The sequence below is a fragment of the Rousettus aegyptiacus genome, unplaced genomic scaffold (genome assembly GCF_014176215.1).
Source record: "Rousettus aegyptiacus isolate mRouAeg1 unplaced genomic scaffold, mRouAeg1.p scaffold_m13_p_11, whole genome shotgun sequence".
Taxonomy (NCBI): domain Eukaryota; kingdom Metazoa; phylum Chordata; class Mammalia; order Chiroptera; family Pteropodidae; genus Rousettus; species Rousettus aegyptiacus.
In genome coordinates, this window is record NW_023416286.1 from 14,423,991 (window position 1) to 14,441,122 (window position 17,132).

The 17,132-nt window shown below is 32.0% G+C and overlaps 1 protein-coding gene across 5 annotated transcripts in view; it reads left to right on the forward strand.

The window, feature by feature from the left end:
* The window catches only part of ZC3H13 (zinc finger CCCH-type containing 13), a 102,454-nt gene that overhangs the window by 33,941 nt on the left and 51,381 nt on the right, over positions 1-17,132 (forward strand). For 3 of the 5 annotated variants that reach the window (XM_036228507.1, XM_036228509.1, XM_036228508.1), the window contains exons 8-9: positions 2,860-2,916; positions 3,817-4,014. In XM_036228507.1, coding sequence (XP_036084400.1) covers positions 2,860-2,916; positions 3,817-4,014 — 255 coding nt within the window. The remainder of the gene's footprint in view (positions 1-2,859; positions 2,917-3,816; positions 4,015-17,132) is intronic. The other 2 variants (XM_036228510.1, XM_036228511.1) reach the window with 1 other exon arrangement.

A 17,132-nucleotide genomic window follows, 5' to 3' on the forward strand; every position in this document is an offset into this window, starting at 1 on the left:
TCTGTAAAGTTAACTTAATCCTCTTCTTTGCTCCTGGGATTGAGTAAATTAGCAAGGGATATGAGAGTAGAGAGAGTGATGTGATTCACCCCCCACTTGATCTATGTCTACTTGGCTAACCAATTAACTTTCCTTCTATTTTATTTATTTATTCCAAAAAGCATACCAGAATACCCTTTTTCCATTTTATTAACCTTTCTATTTATAAAATCTTTGAAATTTGTCTCTTCATAGAAAGTTTTGATAACTATTTAGATGAAGGGTAGTTTCATTCTGTTATTTTTCATATAGTATTTTCTTACTGCTTTATTAGTAACTCATTTATCTTTTGATGAATATTTAGCATGAACTATTATGTTGATTTAACTACGATATTACCTGTATTTTACAGTGTTGTTGACTTTAAGGTGCATCGTTAATTTAATGATAGAAGCAGAAGGACCTGGAAATCACTACATTAAAGTCACAAAGAAAATATTGAATTGAGTGTAGCCTTTCTTTAGCCATGCAGTTTACAGTACCTAGAATGTGTTAGATCATCAACTTTTAGTTTGATTTCTGGATCATACTATAAACTATTTGGAGACATATTAAGCAACAAGTAAGGATTAGAATTTCAGTTAAAATTCAGTGGGGTGTTTCAACCAATGCCAGTAAGTCAGCTGAGGTGAAAATCAGGTAAACTTCTTGATCTTGACATGGTTATCATATTGAGGAGGCAGAGAAAATTTCAGATAAGTTCAAACTCACAGTTCTTTCTGAGAGCTGGCAGTTTTCTTTGACATTAACTGCAAGATTAGATGATAGTAAGCTTTATACTGATATATGAGATTAGGTGACTTAGAATCAGCAAACGTATTATCTATTCTGGCCATGTACATTGTTTCTTAGTTTTAAGTAAATATTTTTCTTCATAACTCTTTGTACAAAGATGTGTGAAGTATGTCAAAAGCTGTTCAAAATAAGTAGTTCTGAGGAGAGAGTAATGATCTAAAAATGATAGAAGTAGATAATTGAACTCTGTGCCACAAATAGGAAGTAGGCTCTGTGCCACTGAAGCATAACTGAATGACTTAAAAAGTGTTGAAAGGTCTTGTCGACTTCTGAATTCACAAAACCAATTTTGGCGCATTCAGTTGGAAGATACTTGAAAGCCTTTTATCTGTAACGTAGTTGTGTTTTACAACCACCTCTATTTTTTATGGTAATATGAAGAACTACTGTACATTAGTGAGTGTATTGGGATACTCCCGGTTGTTAATAATAGTTTAATCCCAAAATATGAGTGTAACACACAGAAGTTTATTTCTCCTCACTCAAGTGAAATCAAAATGTATGTTTCTGATTAATAGGTAGCTTTCCTGTACTTGGAGATTCAGTAACGTAGGCTCCTTCTGACCATGACTCCACTTTCTTGGGCTTTCAAGGACACCAGTAAATGGAATGTGCAAAGAAAAAAAGCAATTGGTGTTTACATTTACATCTATATAGTTTACAACTGACTGGAATATAGAATCTTTTATCAGTTATGTGTAGAGTGGTGTACATCACTTCTACTTACATTCTTTTGGCCAGAATGTGGTCATTTGGTCATATCTGATTTCACAAAAGTTTGGACAATATGGTTCAGCATTGTGCCCAAGACAAAATTTAGTAAACACCTGTCATAGGCAGTAATATAATTCAGTTTGTATCGATTATTTTATTTTCAAAATGGTTTTTAAAATAAGTTTTGTTATAGATACCAACTATTGATTAGTTTATCTTTTAAGTGGAAAAATACTGAGAAATGCAGACATTCATCATTTACCTGTTAGATACATAAAATATTTGAGCCATCTCATAAATATGCAATGAGATTGTGACTGATATAGTTCATGGCAGAAGACAAAGATGAAAAATAGATTTGGTCAGAATTTAGTAATTTCTGGTTTGTTAGGTGGTTACTCCTATTTATAATAACAAAAAATAGAGTTAAAGGACTAAGAACTAAATTTTCTGAATGGCCACCATAAGTCAGTCGCTTTTGTACTATTATCTTTTTTAAAAAAATTTTTATTAGCAACTTGAGGTAGATACTATCTGTTACCTTTTTACAGCTAAGGAATCTTGGGATTAGAGAACTCAAGGTCACAGGAAGTAAATTCTAGAATTTAGGCTTAGGGTCATCGTTTATAAAAATCAATACAGAGTGAAATGAGTACCTAGTGAAAACTTACAGTATATATGAAAAGAAAGGGCTACTTAAAACTTAGTACTTGACTGAACACTCATTGTTGTAGAAAATAGGAACAAATTTAAATAATTCATAATGTTAGACAATTTGAAAGGATATTGCATTGATATGAGAGCAGTGGATAAAAATATAAGCTCTGAACAAAGATATTTTGGAAGAATAATTTTAAACTGAAAATAGTAGAATAATGAGATTACCAAATTTAGAATTTGTAGAATGAGTATTGCTTAAAAGAAAAAAATTACCAAATTTAAAAACACATTTAGGATATTGGAAAGCAAAAGAGATGGAAATAACAAAAATAAGATGGAGGAGAGTTGTAGGAGATGCATTATTATAATAAAGGACACCAGAGAAGCTTTGGTCATATGGAGAATTAGTGAAATTAATTAAGTAGGACTTGAGGCTTCAGATTGAAATATCTCACTGAGTGCTAGAAAAGGTTAAAAACAGAAAACCTGGATTTATCTTGGTGATTTTTTTTTTTTTTTTTATTTAGGAATAATGTATTATAAGCATCCCAACAGAAAATCTAGGTAACCTGCATTGGAAAAAATTGACTCTCTTTTGACTTTTCATTCATAATAATAAATACTTACAAGATATTTTGATAATATTTATAGAGCTCTGAGGGAGAAGGATATTGACACCAAAATGCTGCATTCAGTCAAACTGCTCAGGTATGCAATTAAAACAGATAATTTTGGATATATAAGGGCTCAGAGTTACACCACTTAGATAAAAATTATTTAAAGCACCAAATGAAAGAGGATAATCTGTACCCAAAAATCAATTCTAGATAGATTAAATGTGAAAGACAAAATTTTAAAATTTTAGAGGACTATCTTTACGATCTAAAAGTTGGGAAAGATTTCTTTAACAGGTCTTAGAGATTTAAGTGAATGTTTACTAACAGTGCTTAGGATTTCCTTTATACTTGATATAATTCTGTGTTCTTTGTAATGATAAAAAAATAAATATGAAATATTTACAGAAGTTATAGAACATATTGATACAAGGAAATTCTATACAATTTAAAATAATAATTATCTAAATCTACATTTTATTGTAAAAGATACCCATACTATATTTAGTACAAAAATTTACAACACCTAATAGGATTTTGTGTGGCAGGGGAGAGAGGTAAAGAGAGAGGAAGAGAAATAGACATTGTGAACATACGTCCAAAGTGTTAACAGTGGTTATCCTTGGGCATTGAAATTATAGATGATTTTTACTTTCTTAATCTACTTTTCTACATAAGCTAAAAAAAAAAAATCTTTTAGTTCATACAATTGTTTTACTTTACATTACTTTTTTTCTGAAAGAATCTATTCCTACTCTTCCTCTGTAATATTAGTTAATAAGTAGTGTTAATGAAATAAGTAGCAAGTAAATTATTTCTTTGCTCATTTCTTTTTTTTTTCTGGATATTGATTACTAGCATACAAAATACTAAAAGGCATGTTATTGAAAGGATTGCTGCCATTTAAAAAATGTGCTTTGTTAAAATGAAAAAATATCCATTTGATCTTCTGAAAGTATTTAGACTTCTAATGATAACTTTGTGTTACCTTCAGGAATTCAAAAAGCAGCCAGAGTAAAAAGAAAGGACCTCGTACTCCTAGTCCACCTCCTCCCATACAGGAAGATATTGCTTTGGGGAAAAAAAATAAAGAAAAGTATAAAGTAAAAGACAGGATAGAAGAAAAACCAAAAGATGGAAAAGACAGAGGACGAGATTTTGAAAGACAAAGAGAAAAAAGAGACAAGCCCAGGTAAGTAGGATTCTAAATTTTTAATAATTTTACTTTTGTAGAATCTAAAATGCTTTTCAGAATCTTTTAGGCATTACTGTAATGGATTTTTTGGTGTTTTTAACCGTGTGTTTATATTTAATAATTCCCATATTGAGATATGGCTAATGAAATAAACTTTTAACTTAAAGATTTTTATCGTGATTAAAAAACATAAAATTTCCAGTCTCAATTATTTTTAAGTAGACATTTCAGTAGTGTTAAGTATATCACATTGTTATGAAACAGATCTTCACAACTTTATTTTGCAAATCTGAGACTCTTTAGTCATTAAACAACTCCCTTTCTCTCTCCCCTCACCACCAGCTCCCTAGCCCCTAGTAACCACCATTCTAGTTTCTGTTTCTGTGAATCTGATTACTTTTAGATACATCATTTAATGGGATCGTTTTGTCTTCATTACTGGTTTATTTCGCTTAGCATAATGTCTTCAGGATTCATCCATGTTGTAGTGTGACAGGATTGCCTTCCTTTTTAAAGCTGAATAATATTCCATTGTCTGTATTTACCACATTCTTACGTCGATGGACATGTGGATTGCTTCCACTTTTTGGCTATTGTGAATAGTGCTGTATGAAAATGGATATGCAAATATCTCTTCAAGACCCCTCTTTCAATTTTTTTGGATATATACTCAAGTAGGATTGCTGGATCATATGGTAGTTACTTTCTGCTTTTTGGATAGCAGCAATTTTAATGGGTATGAGGCGATAGCTCATTGTGGTTTTAATTTGCATTTCATCAGTAATTAAAGATATTGAGCATCTTTTCACATACTTGTTGGCCATTTGTGTATTACCTTTGAAATAAGGTCTGTATAACTCTGTTCCCATTTTTTAATTGAGTAATTTGATTTTTGTTGCTGAGTGTTAGAAATTCATTATATATTCTGGATATTGACACTTTATCAGATACACAATTTGCAAATGTTTTCTCCCTTTTCATAGATTGCCTTTTTACTCTGTTGGTAGTGTCTTTTGCCCAAAAGTTTTTGAGTTAGTTATAGTCCCATTTGTCTATTTTTGTTTTGTTGCCTGTGCTTTTGTTATCATATCTGAGAAATCATTGCCAACTCCAGTATCATGAAGATTTTCACCTATGTTTTTTGTAGGTGTTTTATAGTTTTAGATACTATGTTCAGGTCTTTAATTCCTTTAAAATTAATTTTTGTTTATGATATAAGATAAGGGTCCAACTTCATTGTTTTTACATGTGGATAATTAGTTTTCCCAGCACTGTTTTTTGAAAAGACCATCCTTTCCCCATTGAGTGGTCTTGGCACCCACGTTGAAGATCATTTAACTATATATGTAAGGATTTATTTCCAGGTTCTCTATTCTACTCATTTGGTTTTGGTCTATTTGTCTTTATTCTAGTACCACACTGTTTTGATTACCTGGGCTTTGTAATACATTTCAAAGTCAGGGTGAGTTTTCTCACTTAATTCATTCTTTTCAAAATTATTTTGGCTAATCAGGGTCCCTTGAAATTCCAAATAAATTTTAGGATGAATTTTTATATTTCAGCAAAAAAAACTGCCATTGGAACTTGATAGCAATTGTGTCTAACCTGTAGATCACTTTGGATGGTATGGACATCTTACTATTAAGTCTTATAATCCATGAGCACAGAATGTCTTCCCATTTATTTGTGTCTTTAATTTTTCTCGGCAGTGCTTTGCAGTTTTCACTCTACAAGTTTTTGAATTCCTTGGTTAGGTTTATTTCAAGTAATATATTTTTTATGCTGTTGTAAATGGAATTGTTTTTTTAATTTCCTTTTCTGATTGTTTATTGTTAGTATATAGATACACAACTGGTTTTTGCATGTTGATTTTGTATTCTGCCACTGTGCTGAATTTATTGTAACAGATTTTTGTTTTATTTGTGGAATCTGTAGAGTTTTCTATGTATAAGATAATGCTACTTCTGAATGAAAATAATTTTACTTCTTTCTTTCTTTTTTTACTTCTTAATTTTACTTTTCTTTCTTTTTCTTGTCCAGTTGCTCTGGCTAGAACTTCCAATACTATGTTGAATATAAGTGAGAGTGTCAGTCCTTGCCTTGTTCCCGATCTTAGAGAAAAAGTTTTCAGTCTTTCACCAATTGAATGTGATGTTCCTTGTGGATTTTTCATAAATGGCTTTTGTTATGTTGAAATAGCATCTTTCTAGTCTTAGTTTGTTTAGTTGTTTTTATCATGAAAATGTTTTGAATGTTATCAGATATTTTTTCTGCGTCTATTAAGATCATTTTTTTTCTTCATTCTGTTAATGTGGTATATAGTACTTTAATTTTCTCATGTTGAACCATCTTTGCATTGTAGGAATAAATTCTACTTTGTCTTAGCATGTAATCTTTTTAATGTGGTTTGCTAGTACTTTGTTGAGGATTTTTGCATCAATATTTATCAGGAATATTGGTATGTAGTTTTCTTTGCTTATAGTGTTTTTGTCTGGTTTGGTACCAGGGTAATACGGCCTCATAGAATGCTGGGAAGTATTCCTTCCTTTTTGGGAACTTTTTTGGAAAAGTTTCAGAGAATTGGTGTTAATCCTTTAAATGTTTGATAGAATTCCCAAGTGAATCCATCTGGTTTGGGGCTTTTCTTGGGAAGTTTTTAATTACTGCGTCAATCTCTTTATTCATTGTTCGTCTCTGTGGATTTTCTGTTGCTTAATGATTCAGTCTCGGACAGTTGTGTGTTTCTAGGAATTTATCCATTTCTAAGTCAGCCAATTTGTTGGTATACAGTTGTTCATAGTATTCTCCTTTTTATTTCTGTGACATCAGTTATATTGACCGTTCTCTCCTCATTTTAGTTATTTGAGTCTTTTTTTTTTTTCTTAATCTAGTTTAGGAATTTGTCACATTGTTAATCTTTTCAAAAATCCAACTTAGTTTTATTGATTATTTTTATTTTTTTAAATTTCAATCTCTACTCCAATCTGTTATTTCTTTCCTTCTGCTAGCTTTGGATTTAGTTTGTTCTTTTTCTTTTTATTGTAATTTCTTGAAGTGCAAAGTTAGGTTGTTGATTTGAGATCTTATTTCTGTGTATGTATTTGTAGCTGTAGAGTTCCCTCTTAGTTTCAGTATGTTGTTTTTTATTTTGATTTGTCTCGAGGTTGTTTCTAATTTCCTTTGTGACATCTTTTTTTGACTCATTGATTACGCGTGTGTTGTTTAATTTTCCTTATATTTGTATATTTTTCAGGTTTCCTTGTGCTGTTTACTTTGAGTTTTGTTCTATTGTGATCAAAAAAAGATACTTTATGATTTTAGTCTTCTTGAATTTGTTAAGACTTGTTTGTGGCGTAAAATGTGGTCTTTCCTGGAGAATGTTTCATGTGTACTTGAGAAGAATATATATTCTGCTGTGGTTAGGTGAAGTGTTTCTATGTGTATTTTAGATCTAGTTGATCTGTAATGTTGTTCACATCCAGTTTCCTTATTGAACTTTTTTTTGTTGATAAGCATTAACTTTTTGATATAAATATAAGAAATTTGACTATTGAAAGAGCTGAGAACCTTCTGAAAATCTTTTTATTTTGAAATTTAATAATTGTATCAAATTTTAGAATTTAGGACACTGCACTGATTTTCATTCTATGTATTTTAATAAATTCTCATTAACCAGTTTTTGTCTACTCTAAAGATAGTACATCTTAAAGGTCTGTATTCAAAACTGACAAATTATAAATTCTTGACTTTTAAAATTTATTTAAAGCTGATTAGGAACAAATATCCTTTTTGTAAAAATCAACTTTGAGGTAATATTTTTATGGTTCACAAGATTTTTGAAATGCTTACAAATCTGATAGGGATGATTTTCCATCATTAATTTTTCAATTTATTTCATGAAATGAATATTTCCTCCAGGAAAAAATTCACCTCTTTAGAGGGCTTTCAGTCTTTTTTCTTCTTGAGTTATAGTATAATGTAAAATGCACCCGCCTTGAATTTACACAAATACGAACTTATTTCTTGGCATTGTCAGTTACTTGATTTTGAGACCGTGAGTAAGTTGTTTATCTTCTTTGATAAATAATTCTATTTGCTCAATATGCAGGAAACTACCTCATAGATTGAGGTGAGAGTTTAATGAGATAAAGCTTTAAAAAGTGAGCGAAGTGCTCAATAGCTGTACTCTTTATTTTTCTGTTTTAACAATTGCAGCATAGTAATATTTTTAAGTGCTTTTCTATTTATAGGTTTTATTTAAACTACAAATGTAGTCATAAAATTATTTAGTTTTTTTCTGATTTTTGTGCTTTTTTTTCCTGATACTTACACAGTATCAATTGGATTTAGAATCAGGTATTAGAAATAAGGCCTCAGTTTGGGAAGGCTTAAGTACGTAAGACAGTAGTGCCGAAACTTAGCTGCACATTGGAATCAACTGAATCTTTAAAATGTATTGATGCCTGATTCCAATTCCCAGATATTCTGATTTATTTAGTATGGGGAGCCTCCTCACTGTCCAGAGATTTAAAAACACTCTGGATGAATCGAGTGTTCAGCAAAGGTTGGGAACCATAAATGCTTTATTATCTCATTTAAAGAAGCTCGGAGGGAGGCAGTCGAAGACTGATACACTGTTCCACAAAGTCATTAAAGATCCAGGTACTGTCTTTCTTCCTTGTGCATGCTTCCTTTTTCAGGATTATTTCATTATTAAATATTATTGCTGATGCTTAGTCTTTGCATACATCTTCTAGGCAGCAGAAAAAAAATCAAGGGAAGAAAGCCTTAATCTTCCCGAAAGTCTCACACACTATTTCAACTTATATCTGATTGGCCAGAATTTAGTCATTTGGCTACATCTAGCTATGTGTGAGTCTTGGCAATGTAATCCTTTAGTTGGTGTGTAGCTCATTCAAGTAAAATTGGGGTTACTAAATAGCAAGGAGGGAATAGATGTTGGGATAGGGCATTGCAGTCTCTGCTACTCTTGTGAGATGCCATTTCTGCTCATGTTTTTAAGTAACAAGTTCATTAAAGTAGAAGGAGTGTTATCTGGCCCTTTATCTGGAAAGTTCTGTGAACTGGTATTTGTAATATCATTCAGGATAAAGTATCTACCCAGTCAGCAGTTACTATAACTTTATAAGTTTGACAAAACCCAGTCTTTCTCCAAAAATAGATTTTAGTCTTTTTTTTTTTTTTTGGTCTTGATAAGAGTTCTTGTCTAATCTATTTAAACGAATCTTTGCCCTTCCCCTCGCAAACCCCAGCCCTGGGGTGACCTAGAACCAGAATGATTCTTTCAACTGTTGCTAGAATCTAGCAACATTGTGTCTTACTGGAGCAATAAGAAAATGGTTAACTGAAGCATCTGCAATTCTTGAACATGTTTTCCTAAACTCTACTCTGTATTTTATTCAATCTAGTAGGTATGTTTTTGAAAATAACATGTAAATCAGATATAAATTATGTTAAATGGTCTTGTTGACTAACATTTTAAGAAGTCTTTATTCTTCTCTGATGGTTCTTGGTGCTCTTGTTTTATTATTTTGACCAAAGAATGAGTGGTGGTGGTTTTTAATATAAGTCCCTTGATATTTCGCCACTGAAATGGTAACACATTTTGTATTATGAGGAATTGAGTATTACATAGGTTGATTCTTCATTTTCCAGTTTCTCTTTCTGGCTGTCTCCACCAGAAGCAAGCAATATAAGGTGTGCCTAGGACTCAGTATAAAGAAAAATCCGAACTTGGTTTATTTCTTTTGTCTAAGGAAATGAAACTGCAAAGTGAGCAGTACTGAAGGACTGCATGAGTACCTGACTCGTACTAAAGTTCTTAAGCTGTATATGAAATGGTTGAAAGGGGGCTTTTTAATTTAGTAGGAATTTTTAATTTCTAGGATTTTTTAAAGGTGGATCTGTTATTTTAATTTATCTCCATTATTGTGAATAAAGAATTTATTCTAAAACCAAACACTATATTAAGAATCTTTGTCACTGCTTTCACATTGATGAGGTATATAATTAAAGGTTAGTATCTAAATTCCTTTTGGAGAAAATTGCCCTTTAAAATTAACTTAGATGTTATGATGAGCTTATTTAGGAGTATTGTAGTTATCAAAATGTGTTGCGCTTAAGTAAAAGTACAGTAGATCCTTGTATAATATTGTTCGATATCATTTCATTATAACATCGAAGAGATGCTGTAGGAACTTAATTCTTGTTTATAGCAATTAGCCTATGATAATATTGTTTTCATTCTACATCATTTCACTTAAAGTCAAAGAACCTATCAACATTGAGGACTTACTGTATGCTAATTAATTCATTTATTCATCCAGCAGTTACTGAATACTTAGTGTATTGTAGTCACTGTTCTACAAGTCGGTAATGCAACAGGGAACAAACATATTGTCAGAAGCTTTATGACTAGGGGAGGAAGTAATATAGTAATCGTGTGTATAAAATATCTTTCCAAATATAGATTTTGTTTTCTTCCAAGTAAGTAAATTTTACTAGGCCTATTTAATATAGGGGATTGCTTACATTTCTTAAAAGCTAGTTCCTTAATATGTTACTAGAAGAGTATGCATACATGTGGGACTGATGATGCAACAAAACCATATGCTCCTGTGAGTTTAGTTCTTCTGTATCTCAGTTCTACAACCTTCTAGCTCAGGGGCTGTTGACCTGAGATCTTTTGGTGGATTTAGGGGTGTCTGCAAATGTCTTAGTTTGTGGGTGAAATTTTGCCGGTGTGTGTTTTGGTGAGGGGGAGAGTACCCATAGCCTCTCAGAAAAATTTATGATTTTCTCCCTCTTCAAAAGATTTTAACAATTCTTTATCATTCTTTAGTCTTCTGTCACTGATCTGGCCTCTAGGATTTGAATACTTTCCTTCTAAGCCTTCATTAGCCACAGTAACTTTGTTAAGAATATACTCTATTCCTAGAATAGTTGTTAATTTGAGTAACACTAAATTCTATCTCATAATTGCTTTTGAAGTGAATAATTTGGAGGCCACAGTTATAGGAATGTTTTTATCAGTGTCTTTTCAGTTTGACTAGTAGACTTTAATCAGCTGTGATTTATTTATCTAATATTGATCAAAACCTGAATACCACTTGTTTACTTTTTAAAAAGCCTTGTGGATTTATTTTATTTCTCTATGCTTAGAAAATGTAGCAGTTTCCAACAATATTTTTTAAAAATAAACTTTTCATGACCTACTCTGTACAGAAAATAGTAAAATCTTGATTAGTTGGAACTGAACTAAATCATTTTTATTCTGTAATTTGTTTGAGATGTAACTACTCACAGGAAAGCTCAGATCGAATATTTAGTCAGAAAATCACTTGTGATGGGTATATTTCATATCAATATTCCTAACCTAACCTATTATATTTAGATAATCCTAAAGTGGATGTTTACAGTGATGTTTCAATGGACTTGTAATATCTTCTTTATCCATGAAAATCTGTATTCTTTATTCTTGCCAAATCAGGAAAGTTAACCTATATTATATCAATGGATTAAACAGACAAAAACATTGTGGATAGCAGTTAGCCAGAGAAATTAGCTAACAATTGCATATAGCTCGTTCTGCTGGATATTTGGTTAAATGTGGTTTCACTGATGAGTAATATGTTTTAATCAAAATTCTAGGTTGCAGAATGTTGTGGTTAAATGAGAAGATAATATTAAGAACATAGATAGTTTTTAAAAAATCACTTTGTTACCCGAATTTGGAAATCTGCTTTACTTCTTAGATAGGAGTATAAATGCCTGCATGAATCTTTCCTAGATTTGCAAAACAGGTGTGGTCATCTAAAGCTTTTTGGCTTTGACTTCAACTTAGTAAAATAAGCAAATTACAAAATTGATAGTCCTGTTTCCTTTCAGTGATCACACCCATTATCAATAATTAAAATCAGAATGTTTCAGACCTTTGACAAAGAATATCATCTATTGGATTTATTCTTTGATTTATTAGTATTTAACATTTATGTTCAAAGACCATGCATGGTCTGGACTGGTGAATCTTATCCTGTGGCCATGAACTATAGGACAGGGAGGAATCCATGTGTGTGCCAAGCATTTTATATAGACTGAATTGATAGATTCTTGAGTAAGTAATGTACTAATGTTGCTTAATTGTATACAGAGGATGGAAAAAATGTTACATCATTATTATTATTATTATTATTATTATTATTATTATGGAATATTTTATACATGTAAAAATAGAATAGTATGAAGATCCTTTTATATCCATCTTGTTTCATCCACACTCCTGTCTGCCTCACCCCTACAGTATTATTTTGAAGCAAGTCCTGGTCGTTTCATCATTTTATTCATATATATTTAAGCATATCTCTCCAGGAAAGGACACTTACAGTATCGCATGTAAAAGAAAAAAAGGAAACTAATGTAATTTTAAAATATAAATTTTAAAAGCATTGACGGATCTGTAGTATCTTTTATAATATTTTCCCAATTAGTGGATATCAACACACATATCACGAAGGTATGCAAACATTTTAATATTAAAATGAAACCTTTGTATTCAGTTTGAGAATTGCTTGTCTGAGGCATCGTCTTTTTCTGCATTTAATTGAGCCCCGTCTGTAGACCTAAAAGGTGTTTTCATGTGAATGGTAATTTTAGGCTAGGAATATAAAATTAAGGCACTTAAAGAAACGTGATATAACTGAACATAATTATATAACACTAAGTTTATAGTAGATTTGTGTTAAAAATTTTATAAATATCAAAATAACTCAGTTATGTTAGAAAATTTTTAAAAAGACTTTCACATTTAGTCCAATTGGTCAAGACTAGGGCTCCCATTTGTAAGTGTGATATTGGGAAAATTTGTTGAGCCACAATCTAGAGTGGCATTTATGTCCCTAAGAGTTGTACTTTTACCTTTTTCCAACATCCCTGGTAGAATAAGACTTGAAGTTGTTCTTCAGCAGTTTCAGAGGCTTTCAGTAGCAGGAAGTGATTGGGAAGTTAGCCTTGTTCCTATAATTGGTTTAATTAGAAGTCTGTAAGATGGTAAATGAAGGCCAAAATTCACTTAGGTAAAAACGGGGGGTTGTGTTATATGTGGTAAGATTAATGAAATAACGAACTCCCAGCTGCATCACCAAAATCCATCTCAATTTGGGTGTAGGTTTGGTACCATCTGGTGGTAATTTTTACACTGACAGTTAAATGACTAGGACTTGTAGGACTGGCGGGGATTTCAGGAATCCTTAGATACCCATTTTGTTGGCCCGAGCTGAGGAAATGTTGAATCTGGGAAATTGGACCAGGGCTTGAGAACCGTTTTTCACTTCCCTCTTTCCCAAGACTGGATTGTGTGTTATTTCTTGGCATGGTCTGGTTTTCTCCTTCATCTCTTCACTACCCCTTCCTATCCTAGGAGAAAGTAAGAACTTTAACTTGCTCCACAAAGCAGAAGACAGGAGCCAGTTACACTTGTCTTAATTAATGTTATGCTGGTATGTGTTGTTTCTGGGTTTTATTGCATTTGGAATACTGATTCTCTTATTCCTAGAGTTTAAAAACAATTTCCTCATGTGCCAGGGATACTAGGTACTTGTCTCCTGTAACTCTTGATCACAGTGGTAGGTATAGTTTTTAGCTAAGTCATTTGATAGAATAAGTCTATGTAAGGCTCCTGAACCAGATCCTGAAAAATATATAATTTAAATAGTAAATAGTTCTGGCTTCAAATAATGTTGAAGGATGTGTTGATTTGGCATTATCTTAACATTCTTTTTTCCTACATAAATGCAAAAATAAATCTAACCAAAATTATTAGTACTTGGCTGAAATTTCCTTGTATTATCTAGAACTTCTTATTAATTTGCTTGAATCGAAAGTATCATCATGTATATTTATGAAGGAGATATCTTTCACAAGATTCCTATACACAAAGTATTCTCCTATTTCTGGAGATTATTCAGTTAGAAATGATTCTCCTTCCAGGGAGTATTTATCATGCTCCAAAGGAACATCAAGCTACTAGGTCTGAAATAAATCACACAGAAGTGTTTTCTTTTTCCATATTCCTATTGATTTAGGCAAGTAAGATCTTGTTAGATTTTGAAGGACACGTTCCTGCCTAAAACTCTGCAGTGATTTCCTTCATCCTTAGAATAAAACTAGACTTTTACATGACCTAGAAGAATTCATATCATCCAACCCCTGCCTACTCTCTGACCCTCCCTCACGAATTGTACTTGTCTTCTGCTCAGAAAGTTCTTCTCTGAGATTTTCAGCTTTTGGTTCAACTATCATCTCAGTAAAGGCCCTTTTCTTAGTAAGCAATCTGAAGTAGTTCCCCTGACAAACTTTTTTTCGAACCTAACGTTTTCTATTTCTTTTGGACCTAATAGTTTCTATTTCATAACCCTGCTTTATAGACTTTGTTGCATTAGTTAGCTGAAATTGCCTTGCTTTGCTGTTGGTGGTAGTTAAGACAAACTGGTTTTCAGGCCTCTACCTCAGTTACCTTGTAAGATTGTTGTCATAAAGATGAAATGAGTTAATATACATAAAGCACTTAAAGCATTGTACATAGTGGCAATGTGCTACTGTTGTTAGCATTATCGGCATGATTATGTCAGTGGTTTTGTTCGCCATCTTCACTTCTCTGCTTAGAACATAGAAAGTATTCACTTAATATTTATTCAATGAATTAAAATGACTTATTTTACATAAGAATAAATTTCTTATGTAAAATAATAAACCCTAAATATTTCTGTGTGTAATGTGTATCCTGTTGTGCTGTATTTTACCACTTAAAAGAGTTGATTTTGATTTTTGTCTGTAGTCCATTAGTTTCTTGCTTTAAAGTATTTTTTGCATGACGATTTTAACAGTTGAATAATGAATGTTATATATGTTTATATTTGAGAAATAAAAACTATTGACAGAAAAGTTGGTGTTTCTAATTTTAAGAAAGTCTAGGGTAAACATTGGTTTGTAGGTGAAATTACTTGGATCTTGAATAAGAGGAATTTTTAATTTCTTAACCTTTCACATTTTCCCTCAAATGAATTATACTCTGAATATTCTTATTCCACATCATGTCCTAATTATAGAAGCATTAAAAGGCTTTTGATAGGAACCAAGTCAGGCTAAAGATCATCTCTCCCTTTATGCTGTAAATCACATTGCTCTTGCTTACAGTTTACGGATTTCTGTTTTAAGGTCTTGAGCTTCTCTTGGTGCACTAAACTTTCCTTTTTCCTTTATTCAAATTTCAAATGTCATTTCTTTTTTCCCCTTCAGATGAGAAACCAGCCAATTCTAGAGCATAAGACTAATTCATTTGAAACTATTGGTGTTCTAAGTGGAAATGTATTTTAATACCGTATATCTCTGCAATAGTCTAGAAGCCAAAGCACTAATAATTTTTGTCAAATTTCAAGGTGGTTTTATTAAAGTCACACTTTTTATATATGCATAGTGAATATAATTCTTGTTCCAGTCAAGCTGACATCCATCTTATTTTGGTTACAGATTCTTTCACTATTCAGTCATCAGACTTCAAAGAATGATAACAAGAGAATGTAAAGATACTATCTTAGCTAACTCGTGATGCTGTTATTACAAAATTCCATGGACTGGGTGGGTTAAACAACAGACATTTATTTCTCACAGGTGTGGAGGCTGGGAAATCGAGGGTCAAGGTGCCAGGCAGATTTGCTTCCTGGTGAGGGCCCACTTCAGGATTCATAGACAGCTGTCTTTTCACCGTGTCCTCACATGGAAGCAGGCTGGAGAAAGGGAGAGGGAGCTTGCTCTCTAGCTGTCTGGTCTCTTCCTTTTTTAATAAGAATGACAGTCCCATCATGGGAGCCACACCCTCAGGACCTCATCTAAAGTAATTACTCCCAAAGGCTCCACCTCCAGATACCATCACTTTGAGGGTTGGGGTTTCAACATAAAAATTTGGGGAGACACAGACATTCAGTCCATAACAGATGCTTAAATCAACAATTTTCTTAAACTTTTTTTTTTCTTGAAGAATGGGTAAGAAGAAAAATATGGTTAAAAATGATGAAGCCATAACTCGACAATACAGTGGTGTTCAGACCTTAGTTAAAACTATAACTTGATTATCCGAAGCTTGAACTGAAGTTTTTTTTCCTTCCATGCTATAGGCACCAAATTTGAATAGAAATGTGATTGGGTTATGTGTTTTTTTAAAGAGAGCGTTATGAACTATTTTATTTTTTAAGTATGTGAACTAATCACCAAAGGATATTATAGACATTCTTGAAACAATTTTGAGTATACCTCAGAAATAAACTAAAAATTAATTGAAATGTCACAGAATGTGGAGAGCCACATCCTTTCTTTTATCAATTTAAATATTTCCAAGTTAACTAGAACCTGATGAAATTAAATTGAAAGCACCAAACTATAGTCATTCTAATACTCAATCTTGCATTGATTTTTTTGTTCAGTGGGATGCATTTGATTGGCCATTGATCATAAATGGTTTTCCAAATTAGGGTAAGGCCCATGAAGTATTTTTATTAGTATGTTTAAGTACCTGTTTAGAATCAATTAAGTTATAGTAGCTAATGATTTAATTTTTTTACATGAGAAAGTAATGCTTTTTATTCCTGTTAAAAGGGTTTAGTGAAATCACATAACTAGAATGTTTAGGTGAATATAATGTTCTAGTCAGCTGTTATCTAGAAGGTGTTTTTGTTTATTTGCTTAATTCCATGTTCTGCAAAATTCTTTCAAATATATTGGAGATCATTTTTGACCCAGAAACACATAATTTGTATATTTAAACCATATATTGGAGCAGTGGTTCTCAACCAGGGGTGATTTTACCTCTCTGCGACATTTGGAGGAATCTGGAGCAATTTCTTATTGTCATAAATAGGGTTGTGGGAGGTGGGGAGATGTACTGTCTTCTAGTATATAGACACCAGAGTTGCTGCCATACATGCACAGCCACCCACCACACACACAAAAAAAAATTACTGAATACAAAATTTCAGTAGTGTCAAGACTGAGAAATCCCAATTTAGGATTAATAATGATTTCGCCACCATTTATATTAAAAAGTA